Source organism: Pipistrellus kuhlii, unplaced genomic scaffold, assembly GCF_014108245.1.
Source record: "Pipistrellus kuhlii isolate mPipKuh1 unplaced genomic scaffold, mPipKuh1.p scaffold_m20_p_3, whole genome shotgun sequence".
NCBI lineage: Eukaryota > Metazoa > Chordata > Mammalia > Chiroptera > Vespertilionidae > Pipistrellus > Pipistrellus kuhlii.
In genome coordinates, this window is record NW_023425529.1 from 84476882 (window position 1) to 84494517 (window position 17636).

At 47.0% G+C, this 17636-nt stretch overlaps 1 protein-coding gene across 33 annotated transcripts in view; it reads left to right on the forward strand.

The window, feature by feature from the left end:
* The window catches only part of CACNA1C (calcium voltage-gated channel subunit alpha1 C), a 562813-nt gene that overhangs the window by 510185 nt on the left and 34992 nt on the right, over positions 1 to 17636 (forward strand). For 24 of the 33 annotated variants that reach the window (XM_045588407.1, XM_045588403.1, XM_045588416.1 and 21 more), the window contains 4 exons: positions 2823 to 2855; positions 5858 to 5986; positions 7711 to 7776; positions 9155 to 9246. In XM_045588407.1, coding sequence (XP_045444363.1) covers positions 2823 to 2855; positions 5858 to 5986; positions 7711 to 7776; positions 9155 to 9246 — 320 coding nt within the window. The remainder of the gene's footprint in view (positions 1 to 2822; positions 2856 to 5857; positions 5987 to 7710; positions 7777 to 9154; positions 9247 to 17636) is intronic. The other 9 variants (XM_045588429.1, XM_045588413.1, XM_045588411.1 and 6 more) reach the window with 1 other exon arrangement.

Below are 17636 nucleotides of genomic sequence, written 5' to 3' on the forward strand. Positions count from 1 at the left end.
TGCACACTCCCTACCGGGTATGTGCCTGCAACCAAGTTACATGCCCTGGACCGGAATTGAACCTGGAACCCTTGAGTCTGCCAGCCAACACTCTATCCACTGAGCCACATCGATTAGGGCATCAGGTATTTTTTTTTCAAGAGAACTAGGGAGTCACAGAGAGTAGCCAACAATAAACAGTTGGCTGAAAGTGCAGGTGCCCGGGTCCAGCTGGCCCAGTCTTCCCTTCCAGCTCACAGCTGTGTGTGTGTGGGGGGGGGGGGGGGGCGTTCCATTTGCAGCTGGGCAAGGGACCAAAGACAGGAATGACCTCACCAGGTCATCTAGGAATGTCCTTTGGGGGCTGGTGGTATGTCTGTGGACTGTGGGTTCTCGAGAGCAAGGGCTGTGTGTTAGGCTTCTTCCTGTTGGTTCCACTTAGATTCATTCTGTAATTGCTTTGAGAGTTTATTATGAATGGTTAGTTTTTGAGTTTTTGTTTTTTGAGACTGTGCACTTTGTAAACAGAACAGGCTTGTGTGAGGCTCACAGGCAACACTGCCCCAGCAACTCAAAAATGCCCTCTGACCCTAGTGCCCATCAGTAGATGAGTGGATGAAAAGGCAGTGGTACATGTACACTGTGGAATACTAAGCAGCAATAAAAAAGAAGGATCTGAGTCAGCATGGAGGAACCTGGAGAGCCTTATGCTAAGGGAAATAAGCCAGTCAGAGAAAGACAACATGATCTCACTCACATGTGGAATCTAATGGACTAACAAGCAAAGTAGAGACAGACTCATAGATAGAAAACAAGCTCATGGCTGTCAGGGCAGGAGATTGGGGGGCTGGGTTGTGGGGGGTGGTAGAGGGACTGAGCAAAAAGAGACAAACATGCCTTTTAGGAAGTATTGTCTAAAGCTGGAGAAAACGTTTAATCTGTGTGATTCTCCCACAGTGCCGGTCTCATTAACCGGCTGGGGACCCAATGCAGGATCTCAGGCTCCCGTCCTCCCACTCCCTGCTGCCCTCACAGCTCCCCTGTCTGCTCCTTGCCCCCCATTGCAGAGACGTATCATGAGGATTCTTAAATCAATACATATTAAAATAACAAGATAGGATCAAGGTGATTAGAACAAACCTAAACTACATTTTGAAATAAAACATGACTTAAATAGATGAGATCTTAAGTGGGAGCTATAAGAGGCTAAAAATCAATCATAGAAAAGCAGTTAAGACCTTTAAACATTCCAAATGAAGCATTCTATCGTGTTTAAAAGTAAAATGAAATAAAACAAATAGTTTAAATTCTTTAATGGCTGGGGTTATTCACTTGGACCAGATGACTCAGGTGAGTTCTCTAAATTGTTTTCGTTCTGGTCCTATTTGGGATGTGAATGACCCAGAGGACCTTCAGGCTTTGCCCAGGGTTTTTAGCAGGATGGGATGGGGAGGAGTTTTCAGGGTGGATCCAAGCTGCTGGGAACCCTGCCTGGTGCCTGGGCATGATGTGTAGAATAGATTGACCTCTGTATGACCCTCCCCCTCCCTTCCTCACTGAAGCCTCAGAAACACAGAACCATTCACGCAGGTGCACAAGCACTTGACCCTCCTGAATTCCCTCCGTGTGTGTGTGTGTGTGTGTGTGTGTGTGTGTGTCCATGTTCTATCGCAGCCTGCTAGTCAAATTCTGAGCCCAGCTTCCAGGCCTGTAGGTTGGCCGGCAGCTCGTGCTCCTCCAGAAGCAGAATGGAGATGGGACTGTTCTGCAAATGGCTAGAGAGCATCCCTGCCCTTTCCTTCCCTGGCCTCACCAGCACCTCCATCCTTCCCCAAAAGAATCCTACCGATTTGCTATGGAAAAAGGAACTTACCAACACATTTGTTGCCAAAGGAGTATTTTAAGTCTGCAAGCAAATGTCTGGTTGTGCACATTTTTATCCTTCAAAAATCCATTACAACGTTTCTTTGTACCTTAAAGACAGAAACACAAGAGCAGCCATCTGAAAGCAGAGGGTAAAAGCAAAGTCGCCACCTTCTAGAAAGAGTTAACAGCTCAGGAGGTCAGATCAGGCAGGTGTTCGGCTCTAGGAGCTGAGAATGGGGGTGGGGAGAATGGGAGGGTGTCTTCAGGACCAAACTCAGGAAGTGGGCAGAGAGCTGTGTGGCACTCAATGTGGCCACTGTCTTCAGCTCCTGCCCCAAACCGAGCTCAGCAGTCTGACCCATGAGAGCAGCTTCTTGGGTGTTAGCAATCATATTTTAAATTGTGTGCAGAGCTTTCCAATTTACAACACAACCCCACACATCGGTCACACCTATAGACTAGTAGCTAAGCGGGACAGCCTCCCGCCTGAGCCTCAGCCTGAGGACGAACCCCTGCTATGGAGGGAGGTGAGGCCACCTCTTTAGACCCTCCACAGTGAGAATTAAAACCCAGTCTCCCCCGAAACCCGAGGGGTCATTGCTTGCCAGCTCCTTCGGTGGCAATGCTGGGTAGAGCTAGAGTGAGTGAAGCTATCTTAGAACAAGTGGTAGGTTTTGCTGAGTGAAATAAGCCAGTCAGAGAAAGACCTCCATCCACAGAGTCCAGAAGATCTCACTTGTACTGGGTGTGAGCTCTTTCATGTGTGGTGGAGATGGGTCCTTGGTAGACGTGAGACCCAGCTATGCAGAGCCCACACTCACGGTGCAGAACCCACCAGGCCTGTGGTTGGTATTTCTGTCACTTGTTACCTTTTGCCCTCTCTTGCCACTGTGTTGCTCCTGTTAGCCAAGACCTAGAATACCGATCTCTTCGTTGGAGACTCATTACAGCTTATCTCTATCTGCCTTTCTTTAAAGCCATCTGAACATAGCCAATGCTCTCCCCTTATGGTAAGACCAACCCTCCAGACCACGCTCTGAGCTTCTGTGACTCCTCTAACACCCCCCACTCTTACCACTGGACCCCAAGTCTCCCAGAGCCCAGCCTGGCTCCTGCTGCATGTGGCCACCGTGTCCGTCTTGCACCTTGCCTGCCTGGTCTCGTGGCGCTGTGACGTGCTGTCTGTGTAATGGTGTCCCCCTCCCCTCCCTGAACTTCCCTTTGGGTGATAATTCACTGTGATCTTGACTGTCTAACCAGCCACTGGGAGAGAACTGGACCCAAGGGCAATTTCCTGTTAAACACCCTGAGACCCACTAGCTAAGCCTCTAGCCCTAACCTGACGTGGGAACGTTGCACCTTCAAGCGTTTTTCCCAGGGTTCTCAGCGGTAATGGGGTGGACAAATGCTTGAAGGTCTCCATAGTAAGACCTCCTGGGGAAAAGGGAGGAGGGAGATGATCCAGCAGGAAGCCGGAAAGCAGGCGATTACTTTCTTCTTTAATCGAGTTTCTGAGCTCCTTTGTACTGAGTTTAAGGCCACAGTAGCAGGTTTGAGCTGGGATTTGTTAGTGCAAGTGCAGCTGAATTTCCGGTCACTTCCATAGTGTTACCTGTGGAATTTTCTGAATTCCTGAGCTCATTGAAATTGGGCTATTCTATACCCACCCGCCCTCTGCAGCATGCTGCAAGCAGAAAAGCTCCACTGTGACTGGACCAGTCCGATTCACTTTGACTCAAGTGATGGAGAGGCCACTTGGTGTGGCTTTGAGGTCACACATTTAGTGGTAGGGTAATTCCCTGAACCCCGAGAGTCAGCAGACGAGATGAGGCTGGGGGGGGGGGGGGGGCGGCTGGTGGTGTTTCCTGGTGGAGGCTGTCCAGGGCAGGGCTGCACTCGAGCCTGCTCCCCACTTCGCAGGGATGGCCACTGGCTCTGCTTCTTCACTGCATGGTCATTTGATTTCTTAGAAGAAGTTGTCATGCCCACACAGGTGTTTATTCCCCACTAGAGCATTAGGCTCCTAGTCCCAGGCTGGCACCCACCCTGCAGGCGCTGGTTTTACTTTTCCCTTGTCAGACCCAGGTGCCCCTGTGGCCAACTTCTCAGGCTCTGACACTCACAGCTTAAGTTCCCTGCATAAGTGTGTTCTTTCCTCTGTCCATTCTCCCTGACCCGGTGGAACTGACAGCTGTTATAAACCCCGAGCCTCTGCTGCATACTCCTCTGGGGCACACGATCTTCTCTTAAGGAGAGAAAAATAGAATTTCCAGTAGATGCACAGGTGATAGAAATGCAGAGATTAAGGGCATCAAAGACTTCAGAATTGACCCAGAGCAGAGTGTGGGACAAGTCAGGGACGCTGCCTGCCCTTCCTTCCTGGCTCTTGGGGCAGGAGCGGGCTCCCCGCCCCACAGCCGGGCCTGCCTGCGGGAACAAGCGCCCCGGAGGCCTGGGGAGGGCTCTGGCTTGGAGGTAGAAGTAATGCTGTGACTCTTCCCCTGTCTGGAGAGTCCAAACACCAGAGGGACTTCCTGCTGGTCTCTGTGCAGCCCTCCCAGGAGGAGCAAAGGCTGTCTCAGGGTTCTCCGCCTCCCCAGGGCCTCCCCCTCTGGCCTCTGGAGCCAGCAGCCACATCAGTGACAGTCAGCGGGATAGGCCACAGGGCTGGGGGAGCAGGGCGGCCATGCTGGTGGGATGTGGGGATGGAGAGGGCCAGAGAGGTTCCACCTGAAAATGATTAAGCCAGAGATGCAGATGGAAAAACAGGGAGGCAACGCAAGGTCCCAGCGAGGACCCAGAGGGAGGCAGCAGTGGAACCGGTAACAGGAAGCCCCAGGGTCCATTCTCTCCCGGTGCCCCCAGGGCTGGGTGAGCTGCACTAGCTCTGGGAGCAGGCAAGGGGCCACCACCCCCAGCTCTTTGGCCCGGGTGGCAGGAGGAGGGGCCAGGGGGTCAGTCCATGTTTGCCTTGGGTCTGGAGGCAGATGGTGACAGGGAAGTCTTTCCTGTCCCCTGAGCCCTGCCCGGGCCTGTGCCCACGCCCCAGGACCCTCCAGGTCCAAGATGCTGAGTGAGCCCTTGGCCAGCGGCCCCAGCAATGCAGCATTATATTTCCATGTCAGCAGCTGTGGCTGCTCCATTTTCTGCCCTTTGCCCTCGCCCTCACCCTCCTGGACTCCTGAGGAGTTATCTGCCCTGAGCAGGACCCCTTGGTCCTCTCATTCCAACTGCCTTCCCTCCCTCCCCTGGAGAGGGGGTGCCTCCTAGAGGCTCAGGGCAGAGAGGAGATGGGGGTGTCGGGGGAGACTAGAACTCACTGCTGCTCGTTTCTGAAATGAAAAGGCAAGGGCTGTAAACCAGATTACTCGCCCAGCACTAAGCAACACCAAAGCCATGTGGGACAGGCTGTGAGCAGTAGGAGCTGACACAGCAGAAGTGCTGGAGGCCTGAGGAGCCGTGAGCAAGCTCTTCAGTTGGCAGCCCACAGCCTGCCCACCGGCCCCGTGCAGTCACCGGCTGGGAGAGGCCCACACCCACCAGCCGCCTTGCAAACCCACCCCACTCAGGATGCAGGCCCCGCAGCCACTCCAGGCGGGAGGGAGGCCATTGCTTCCTCAGCACCTGGCCAAGGCCAGGCGCCCCATCCCCCGTGGCTGGCTCCCCGCCTGGATTACAGGGCCTATGGAAGTTCCTCAGGGACTCTCCTGTCGCCCCACCCAGGCGCTCATGGGCTAGGAAAGAAAGTGAAGCAGGAGAATAGGATAAAGGACGCGGGCTCAGGGCCTGGACACAGCTTGGCTCTGCAGAGACCTCAGGGTCGGGCCGTCCACCTGGGAAAGGTGGACGCTGCCTGCCCCTGTGCCAGGGAGAGAGCTAGTGCAGCCCACCCGCCCTGCGCTGGTCCCTCCGGGCCAAGGGCTATGTCGCTGGAGCAGGGCCCACCCCGCTCTTGCCCCGCCCCTCTGTGTCGCTGTGTTAACTACCGCCTCCTGTTGCCAATGGATTCCAGAATGCAGAGGAGAACTCCCGCATCTCCATCACCTTCTTCCGCCTCTTCCGGGTCATGCGCCTGGTGAAGCTGCTGAGCCGCGGGGAGGGCATCCGGACGCTGCTGTGGACCTTCATCAAGTCCTTCCAGGTAGCCATCTCTGCTGAGCCCTGGCGGAAGGAGACCCCCGCTTCTCCTGGGCTGCAGGGCTTCTCAGGGCTCCCCCACCCAAGCTACCAGGGGCTCCCTGAGTGGGAGGAGACAGTCAAGGAACAAGCAGCATCCAGGGGTCAAGACGGAGCTCGCTCTGCTGCTCACGTCTGAAATGAGTCCTTTGGGCTCAGTTTGTGGTTCTCAAAAGCACGCTCTGGGTCCCCAGATTTCCCTAAAGTCAGGTGGGGAAGGCTGGAAGCAGAGGGGGGCTGAATGGCTCTGCTTTCTTCTCTCGGGTATTTTTCTGCAAGAATTGATTAGACAAAGGGACTTCGTGGTGAAACAAATTTGAAAACCGTGCCCCCAAGACTGTCCCAGTTCTGTCATTGCCGCAGTGACTGCTGTCCCTACTTAGGGGCGTGGCCAAACTCTCCAGGACCCTGTTGCCACTGCTCTCGAGGCGAGATGGCCCCTCAAACGAGCACAGGGTTGCCCAACATAGAATTGGTTCTCTTGGCTCAGCCATCATTTTCCATCTGTAAAAGCAGGATAACGATGGCCTCTGGCCATTTCTGAGAGGCTTATATTAGCTTAAGCAAAGCCCTGTCAGGTCACCGAACCCCTGACAGGTGGGGCGCTGCCATCAGGCACCTGCTTGCTGTGGAGCCTCACCCCAAAGGCATACACTCCCTCCACAGAGAGCCACCTGCCCTGGTCAGCGTCCACAGGGAGGGCTCCAGCCTGGCCCAGGCTGACTGCCTGCCACCCCTGAGCCACTCTTAGTCCCTGGGAAGCCGGAGATTCTTCTGGGAGCAGACTGGCTGACGCTGTTCAGGGGACACCTTTGGAGACCCACAGCCGTGGGTGACCATATAGGCCTGCAATGCTCCTGGGCTGGGAAGAGGCACGGGGCCTGTGAGGAGCAGCACTGGACTGTGAAGCTGGGGCGCCCATGACACACAGCGTCCACATGGTCTCGCAGTGCCATCTAGTGGAGTGCGGGCACCTGGCCGGCATTTCCCCAGGGGCCTCCCCAGAAGTGGCAAGGGCTCTGGAAAATTCAGTTATCTGGGCAGGTAATACCTAGAGTGAATAAAATGTGTGCAAGGCAGTGCAGGAGGCATTTGTAAGCCTTACATCACTTAACCTCTGCAAAAGCCCCGCGAAGTCATCGTGGCTCTTCTCGTTTTTCAGACGAGGAAACTGAGCTCAGAGAGGCCCAGGTTATCATAGCTGGAAAATGGCCGAAATAGGGTTGGGGCCATCATATTTCTTTTGGTTAAGTTTTCCTTAGTAAATGTTTCTATTACAACGAGTGGAACAACAAAGTTATACAAAGGAAGGGCGTGAGCTGCCTCCACCTGCGCCTCCCAGGGAGCTTTGGTGTGTGTCCGAGACTCTCTCCTTGCTGAACAAAGACATATGTCTACTCAGAGGACATTTTGTTTATTTTTTATTGTTTTTACTAAGTAATACCACACTGTTTTCTTTACTCTGCAAGCTGCTTTTCTCAATACTGTACTGCTTCTCAGGTGATTAAAAACAAGTAAAATGAAGGGCCAGGGCCATCACTCAGGCCTTCTCCCAGGTGCCCGGAACTATGGGGCTCTTGAAAATGCCCCCCAAGCCAAGCAGCTGCTGATGGCAGGTGCAGTGCCCGGGAAGGGGTCCAGCCAGCCAGCCGTCTTCACTGCCTCACGAGGTCTTTTTCTTCCTCCCAGGCCCTGCCCTACGTGGCCCTTCTGATCGTGATGCTGTTCTTCATCTATGCCGTGATTGGGATGCAGGTAGGGGCTCCCTGGTTTCCCAGCCCGCACTTCCTGGCGCCCTCTGCCTTCTCACCTCCCCCATGCTCCTGCCCACCCCTCCCTCCTCTCTCACCTTCTGAGGCCCAGAATGTCACAGGAATTGGAACTTGCCTCCAAATGGTATTCTACAGGTAGCAGGGTGAATGGGATTTTCAGAGAGTTTCTCTCCCCATTTTCCCAGGCCTGGTTCTGCTCTCAGAAAAAAAACACTTCCAAATTATGCTGTGAGCTCAAGAGACATGGGCCCTTCTCAGGAAACCACGGGAAAAGTGTGTCAGACACCATCCCACCCTTTGTCCAGGTCTGATGGGCCTGAGAACTATCCCAACCAGTGTCACTCAGGAGAGAGGGCGGGAGAGAGGCAGGCTCTCCCCATCGAACACACAGCAGTTTCCAGGCCCCCCACAGGTGCCACTCACCTTCTCCTGCCCCAAACCCGAGTTCTGCAGCCACGCCTCAGGGTTCCAGAAGAACACCCAGCCACCCGCACCCGGGCCAGGAGCTTTTCCTCAGCAGCTCCTTGAGCATGATTCTCCTGCTTGCTTATTGCAGAAAGACCCTAAGGATCATAGGCCAAAACCTTTGAGGTGAAAAGAGCTACCTTGCCATTGATCAAGGCTGGCAGTTTTTAAGATAAGAATTGCTTTGAAAGTTTGGGGGATGGGGTGAGGAGGCCTCTGATTTCAAGGATGCATTAAATTTGTTGAAGCCCCAGATTGCTTCTTCCACATCATCCCAGAGTCCAAGAATGAAATTTGGAAGTGTGCTTGGGCATATGGAGTTGAAATGACAAAGAAATTAATAAGTTCTGTGGATCTAATGGTGACAGTAGTTAATAGTGATACAGTATTGTAGCCTTGAAATTGCTGACAGACCTTCAGTGTTCTTACACAAAAAAACTGTGAGATGATGCATGGCAATTGTCTTGATATTGACAATGATCCTAGAGTGCTGTGTACATCAAATCCTTACCACATTGTACACTTTAAATATGTACAATTATATTTGTTAATTATTCCTCAATAAAGTTTTTTAAGAAAAAATATTCTTAAGAATATGCAGTTCCCTCCCCCCTGAAAACCAGGGAGCCTGCTCTCAGCCTCAGCACCCACCGGGCCACCGGGCCTCCTCTGAGGGCCCATGGGCACTCCTCTTACCTGTCCGTGTGGGGACTACACAGGGAGGCAGGTGCCTGCCCCCATGAGGCCCCGCCAGGTCGCATGAGGGCACTGTGCTCAGTTAATAGGCCAGCCTGTCCCAGGTCAGCTCTGACCCTGAAGGGACCTTTGAGTGATGGGTGGGAACTAGGGTCCTCCTGGTCCATGCTTCACCGAATCCCTTTCCTCTCCCCTTTTAGGTGTTTGGGAAAATTGCCTTGAATGACACTACAGAGATCAACCGGAACAACAACTTTCAGACCTTCCCCCAAGCCGTGCTGCTGCTCTTCAGGTGGGTCTCTGAGGACCGTGCACACAGAAAGAGCAGCACAGTGTAGCCCTGTGATCTGGATGTAGAACGAGAGGGGACTCTCTCCAGGAGAGTGGGCAGGGAGAGAACTGGTGCTGGGTCTCCCTCCACAGACAGGGAAGCAGTCGTTTCATTGTTATTTACAACCATCAGGCAGCCCGTGGACACGGCACAGCTGCTGGTAACCACCTGAAAACAGTAGGGGATCAAAAGTCAAATACCGAAAGCACCCTAGTTTGGAAGCTGAACAGGCTCAAAGCTAAGCTTGTTCTATGACCCTGAGTAAGAATTAACTTCTCTGAGCCTCAGTTTCCTCATAAAACGAATACAGGTGCCAGTGTTGGTGCCATTGCTGTGCTGGGTGGGTATGTCCATGTGCGTGGTTCCTCCTGGGTGAGGCAGCCACGCACCTTTACTTCTTGGAAAGCCACCCTCGGGTGCAGCTGGGGAGGGCAGGGTTCTCATGCCTGCCCGTGAGTGAGTGAGTCCCTGCCGCTTGCAGCCGGCTTCTCCTCCTCTGGCTCCTAGCCACCCTGTCAGCCCCCTTGGTTCTCATCACTTTCCTAGGATACCCCCTAGTCCAGGGCCGGGAGGTGAGAGCTGTTAACCCTGTCCTGGGCCAGATAATTGCCAGTCATTGCCCTTACCATCCCCTGGTGTTCCTTTCCAGAGGATCCAGGGATTCGAGCATCCTTTCTTCAAACCCACACCTAAGTATCATTGTTGCTTAAATGTCTTAAATCAAACGACAGAGCCCTTAAACATCAGTCTGACATCACCACCTTCCTCAGACTGTGGCTATGAGAACACAAGAGCCATTGTCAACTGCGATTTAACAACATCTAAGCCTCTGCCACATTTAAATAGGGGAACTAGACACGTGACAGAGCAAGAACATGGCTCTGTCTCCACTCCTCTCCTCCAGTCCTTGATGACAGATATTTTTAAAAGGATAAACCATAACAGTACTAGGAAGAAGAAAAGCAAACATGAATGGGCGCTATCGGTGAACCAGAAATATTGAGAATTTCCTAAGTGGAAGGAAGCAGATAGGATTCAATTTAAAAAAAAAAGAAGAAGAAGAAGAAAAAGAAAGAAAGAAAGAAAGAAAGAAAGAAAGAAAGAAAGAAAGAAAGAAAGAAAGAAAGAAAGAAAGAAAGAAATATAATATATACATTCTAAACCACTAGAGGGAAAAATGGATGCACACACATAAACTATTGCAATTCAGCAACAGGACAGAGATGCAAAGAACGGGGGAGGGAGGGAGGAAAGGAGGAACAGATGGAGGGGGAGGAAGGAAGGAAGAAAGGGAGAGAGGGTGAGAGAGGGTGGGAAGGAAGGAGGGAGGGAAAATTAGAACATAAATTAAGATGGTTGGAATAAGAACAAAAATTAATAATCATGAAAAATTAAATTTGTTTATTAAAAGATAGATATTCTAATGTTGGCTTTAAGAAGTCTAGCTCTAGACTGTTTATGATATGTAGAGTAAAATAAAATGACCTCAAGAGAATAAAAATAAAGGAATAGAAAAAGAATACCAGACCATGCTTACCAAAAATGTAGATGTAGTAATAGCAATATCAGAAGAAATAAAATTTCAGGTGAAAGAAGGATATTTGATATTGATAAAAGATATAATCCATCAAGAATATGTAACAACCGAAACCGGTTTGGCTCAGTGGTAGAGCGTCGGTCTGCAGACTGAAAGGTGCCAGGTTTGATTCCAGTCAAGGACATGTACCTTGGTAGGGGGTGTGCAAAAGGCAGCTGGTTGATGTTTCTCTCTCATCGACATTTCTAGCTCTCTATCTCTCTCCCTCTCTGTAAAAAATCAATAAAATATATTTTTTTTAAAAAAGAATATGTAACAATCATAAAACTACTTGCATGTAACAATGTATTTGGAAATAATCAATCAGACACTGATAGAACCATAAAGAGAAAATGAACACACACACAGTGGGAGACTTCTATATAGCACATAGAAACTGACAGACCCAACAGAACATCTAAATAATATAATTAACAAACTGAATTGAATAATTCTGTACTGTACTCAATAAATAGCAAAAACAAAACAAAACACTACATTTTAAGCACCCAGAAACATTTACAAAATTAGCCAAGATGTAAGTCACAAAGAAAATTTCAATAAATTCCAAAATTTCTCTTCAATATAGCAAAAATTAGGAAATAACCATAAAATTAGTAGTCTCCCCAAAATCTATTCAGTTAATTGTGTTCTGAATAACTCAGAGCTGAAACTACAAGCTACTTAGAAATGAGAGAGAATAGCCAAAGCTGGTTTGGCTCAGTGGTAGAGCGTCGGTCTGCAGACTGAAAGGTCCCAGGTTCGATTCCGGTCAAGGGCATGTACCTTGGTTGTGGGCACATCCCCGGTAGGGGGTGTGCAAGAGGCAGCTGGTCGATGTTTCTTTCTCATTGACATTTCTAGCTCTCTATCTCTCTCCCTTCCTCTCTGTAAAAAATCAATAAAATATATTTAAAAAATAAATAAAATATATTTTAAAAAAAAGAAATGAGGGAGAATAATATCTTAAATTTATTAGCTGTACTAATCAATGCAAAAAAGAAATTTGGAGCCAAGATTAATTATTTTTAAGTTTATAATAATTAAACTAACAGATGGAAAAAGAACAGCCATATTACCCCAAAGGATGAAGGAATGCATTTATTAAAATAAAAGCAGAAATTAATAAAACATCTTTAAAATATATTAATAAACATTAAAACTGAATCTTTGAAAAAAGCAATAAATAGAAAAACTTTAATCAAATCTAAATTTTTTGAGAATTTTTCAAGAGTTTATTTGAGCCAAACTAATGACATGCCAAGGAGCAGGATCTCTAATGCTCCCAAATTTTCCAGCTTCTTTTATTCACTTTAAACTAAAGAAGGAATTTAGAGAAGATTACATAGAAGTAGGGAAAAGCAGGGTAGGAATTGGATTACAGGATTGTTAACAAGATTATGGGCTTGCTTTTTTATTTGCTTTTCAATTACAGCGTAATTCAATATTATTTCATGTTAGTTTTAGGTGGACAGCAGAGTGGTTATACAATCAAATTATATAATTTATAAAGTGATCCTCCCAATATTTCAAGCACTCACCTGGCACCATACATAGTTATTATAATTCTAGAGGCCCAGTGCATGAAATTCATGTACTCAGAGGGATCCCTCAGCCCGGCCTGTGCTCTCTCAGTCCAGGAGCCCTGGGAGGAGCAGGCCTAAGCCAGCAGTCGGACATCCTTAGTGCTGCCATGGAGGCAGGAGAGGCTCCCATCACCACTGCTGCATTTGCCAGCCATAAGCCCGGCTTCTGGCTGAGCAGTGCTCCCCTTGTGGGATCAGGCCAAAACCCACTCTCTGACATCCCCCAAGGGAGTCCTAGATTGAGAGAGGGCACAGGCCAGGCGGAGGGACCCCACTGGTGCATGATCGTGGCCAGGGATAGATGTGGGAAGTTGGCCAGCAGGGGAGGAACCACAGGAGGGTTTCAGGGCATGTCCAGCCCATCTCTCTCAGTCCCAAATGGCCGAACTCCAGCAGCAAGCTAACCTACCTGTCAGGGCATCTGCCCTCTGGTGATCAGTGCGTGTCATAGCAAGCAGTTGAGTGACCTTAGCATATCATTAGCATATTAGCTTATTACGTTTTGATTGGTTGAATGCTGACCAGTCAACTGGACACTTAGCATATTAGGCTTTAATTATATAGGATTATTAACTACATTCTCTATTCTATACTTTACATCCTCTTGACTATTTTGTAACTACCAATTTTTACTTCTTACTACGTTCACCTTTTTGACATAGCCCCCAACATTCCTCTGATTTGGCAACCCTCAGTCTGTATCTATGAGTCTGTTTCTATTTTGTTTGTTTGTTTATTTTAGATTTGGCATGTAAGTGAAATCATATGGTATTTATCATTTTCTGTCTGACTTATTTTACTTATAGTAATAGGTCCATCCATGGTAGGATTTCATTCTTTATTATGGCCAAGTATTATTCATTGTATATATATGGACCACATCTTTATCTAATCATCTATGGATGGGCACTAGGGTTGCTTTAATATCTTGGCTATTGGAAAATCTTTAGCTTTTCTTGTCTGGGAAGATCTTTATTTCTCCTTCAATTTTAAATGATAGCTTTGCTGAGCAGAGTAGTCTTGGTTGTAGGCCCTGTTTTTCATCACTTTGAATATTTCATACTGTTCTCTTCCGGCTTGAAAAGTTTCTATTAAGAAATCAACTTAAAGTTTTATGGGAACTTTCTTCTAGGTAACTGTTTTTCTCTTGATGCTTTTAAAATTCTCTCTTTGTCTTTAACTTTTCTTATTTTAATTATGATGTGTCTTAATATGGGCATTTGGGGGTTAATCTTGTTTGGGACTCTCTGCACTCCCTGGACTTGTGTGCCTTTTTTTCTTCAACAGGGTAGGAGAGTTTTTAGCCATTATATCTTCAAATAGGTTCTTAATCCCTTGCTGTCTCTCTTTTCCCTCTAGTACCCCCATAATACAGATGTTATACTTGATGTTCTCCCAGAGGTTCCTTAAACTATTCTTATTTTTTTATTCTTTTTTCTTTTTGCTGTTCTTATTTGGTGTTTCTTGCTATCTGGTCTTCCAAATCACTGATTGGATCCTCTCAGTGAACCATAAAGAGAAAATGCACACACACAGTGGGAGACTTCCATACAGCACATTGATTCCTCATCTGCTATTGACTACTTCTAGTGTATTCATCATTTCAATTACTGTATTCTTTATTTCTGACTGGTTCTTTTCCATGATTTTTGTGTGTGTTTTTTAACGCTGTTGAAGTCCTTACTAAGTTTTCTTTAGCATCTTTATAATCACTGTTTTGAACTCTGTATCTGGTAGTTTGCTTGCCTCCATTTTATTTAGTTTTTTCCCCCTGGGGCTATTTCCTGTTCTTTCACTTGAGATACTTTTCTTTGTCTCTCTATTTTAGCTGCCTCTCTGTGTTTGTTTCTATGTATAAGGTAGGTCTACAATGTGTCCCAGTGTTGGTATGTTGGCCTTATGCAGTTGTTTCCTTTGGGACCTAGTGGCAGTCTTCTTGATCCCCTAAGTTGGGTGCTCCAAGAGTTTTCTTTGAGTGGGTTATGTGTGCCCTTCTGTCTGATTGAGGCTTAATAGCATGTAAATGGGTAGGGTTGACCCTCAGGGTGGCTTAGTTTACAGATTGGCCACAAGCAGAGTGTATGAGCTACTATGTGGGGATTGGCCCCATGAAGAGGAATTTTCCCTAGTAAGGTCTAGTGCCTGATCTGGAGCAGGTCAGCAAAAGGCTGAAGGCACCCTGAGACCCACTGTCACCTTCTGGCTACCCCCATTAGGTTCAGCCACTGAAAGAGCCACTGATGGTACACAAATTGTGTGAGGCAGGTCTCAGGGAGTCACCAGGTAGGGGTGAGTGGTGTTCACCATATTAATACAGATTCAAAGTTGGCACCACTTTGAGGCCACTCAGCAAAAGTCTCAGGGTACCCCGAGGCCAGTAGCCACCAGCCTGGGGCCTGTGGAACTTTGCAGTAGGGTGGAGTCTTGGAGTCATCAGGATGGAGCTAGTAAATTCATTTGGGCTACAGCAGATTTAGATATGGCCATATGGATAGAGGGCTTAGCACAGGAAAGGTAGTGCCTGTCAGCCATGCAGGAAGACTGCCCTCACCTTAAACAACACAGCTGAGTTTCTCCCTATGTGTCTCTGGCAACCCCCTCCAAGCTTGCCTGGAATTACACAATATTTTTTTTAAACTAGGTTGGCACCTAAATGATATCATAGGTTGATTCATTTACATAAACTCTCTTTTTGAAGCTTCGAGAGACCAATATGTATGTTTTTCATGCATTCTGCCTAATTTTATAGTCAGCTTTTTCTAATTATGCATGCAAAAGATTAATTAGAAGTATCAAAGAATCCTCGTGATGGCTATCTTAGTTATGAATGGGAGGCTGACTGTTGTGGGGCCTGTTACCATGTTAATTTTGAGATCTGTAGAATCTGAACAAACTTCTAGGGAAAATCAGCGCTTATGTGCACATCTCCAGATGAGCCAGTGCATGGATATCCCTCTAGGACTGCATTATGTCTTACAGGAAGTTTTCTGTCAGGCAACAAAGATTGTTAGTCACCTAACAATACCTGATCCGTGCCTCTGAAGGCTTCCTGGATGCTGCTAGAGCCATGGCACTTTCCAAAGCCTGGGCCCTTCTCTTGGGCTCCTTATTCGGGGTGAACCCATTCCAGGGTGCCCTATGCTTCTCCCTAAGGTCCTGCCATCTTCTCGAGGATTGGCTGCATCATTGCACTGGACAACTCCCAGCATCCATCTCTGCCACTCTGGGTTTGGAGATCTGAACTACTATCATCCCCCCATTGACACATGGGGAAGCAAGTGTCCTTTTTCTTTCAGAGTTCAGTCTCTCATATAACCACCAATGATTTTGTGCACTCTCAGTACACAATCCAATTAAAAGCAGCAGCCCATTTTTTCCCTTTCCCTGGATTATCTCCACCCTTATCTATCTCAAGAATTTTCTAAGAACAGCTCAGATAAAGTCATGACTGCTACTTAAAGCAAGGAGGCCTGCATTCACCCAATGCAAAGTAGGGAGCTGGTGGGGCATAATGGGCCCTTGCTTGTACCTAACACTGAGTCCAGGTCTGCAGGGTGGTCCTGGGTGGGCTTCTTTGGAATCTTGACAAGTAAATATTGACATAAGAAATGTCTAAGAGATTTTTAATAGGTTTTAATTGAACCAGGCTGATGACATGTGCTGGGGAGCAAGGTCAAATGCTTGCTCAAATCCAATTTTTAAAAAAGACACAACAACCAAAACCGGTTTGGCTCAGTAGATAGAGCATTGGCCTGCGGACTGAAGGGTCCCTGGTTCGATTCCGGTCAAGGGTATGTACCTTGGTTGTGGGCACATCCCCAGTGGGGGGTGTGCAAGAGTTTCTCTCTCTCATTGATGTTTCTAACTCTCTATTCCTCTCTTTTCCTCTCTGTAAAAAATCAATAAAGTATATATATTTTAAAAAAAGACACAAAAACATCAGAAATAAGAAAGCAGCATAATTACAGATGTGGAAGATGTGGAAGTAATTTTTAGAATGATAAGAGAACATTATTTTTTCTGATTATTTTTTATTGTGCAGTATAGCATAGAAAAATGCTTAAAACAGAAATATGCTTCTCAATGAATTTTTCCAAAGCAAATATCTATGTAGCCTTCATCTAAGATAAGCAATAGAACATTACCAGCCCCTTAGACATCTCCCTCTAATCATTTTTCCTTCCTCCTCCCCAAAAGTAGCCACTACTCTTTCCTTATAGAAATGAAAGGAGACAATGTAATTTTTTTTTATGTTGCCTTGTTTTGTTCAGTACTATTGTATTTTGGAGAAATTCAAACATTATTTTTAAATACATATTATAATTATTGATTTCAGAGAGGAAAGGAGAAGGAAAGAGAGATAAAAACATCAGTACTGAGTGAGAATCATTGATTGTCTGCCTCCTGAGTGCCCTCTATTGGAATCAGTCCCACTCCCAGGCATGTGCCCTGATCTGGAATGGAACCATGACTTCCTGGTTCATAGGTCGCTGCTCAACCATTGAGCCACACCGACCACGCTCAAGCATGTTTTTTAATGTATCAATCATTAGTTCATTGTCATTGCATGTAACTTACTGATTGGATATGCTTCAGTTTATTAATTCAGCCTACTGTTAATGTTCACTTAGCTTGTGTTTTTATTTAATGAATATTCTAATTCATACTCTTAGTATACTAATTTATATTAGAAAGAGTCTAACTCAAGGGTCATAGGGGTTACATGTTTCATTTAGTAAATACTGCTAAATAGGTGTCCAAAGTGGTTTACTAAGTGGTTGCAATATATAAACATTCCCTGCTTTGCTTCCTTGTGAGAACTACTATTTTTCAGTCTGCTAGCTAATCTGAGGAGTTTGTAGTTGTTTCTCATTGTAGTTTCAATTTGTATTTTTCTAATGCCTAAAGAGGTTTATAAATTTTTGTTTTATGAAGTGCCTGTGTAGTCTCTTTTTCCATTTTCTTTTAACAAAAGTTAATAGTAGTTTGACGGTGAGCCCGTGTGCATTATATGTGCTGTAAATATTTTTCTCGCTATATGGCTTTCCTGTTTCCTCTCAATGGTGTCACTGATGAATAGAAATTCATAATTTTATTTGAGCAGTTTAATCAATCTTTTTATCTTGTGTCTTGTTTAAATTTCATACTCCCAAGTTAATGAAGATATTTTTCTCTATTATGTGCCACAA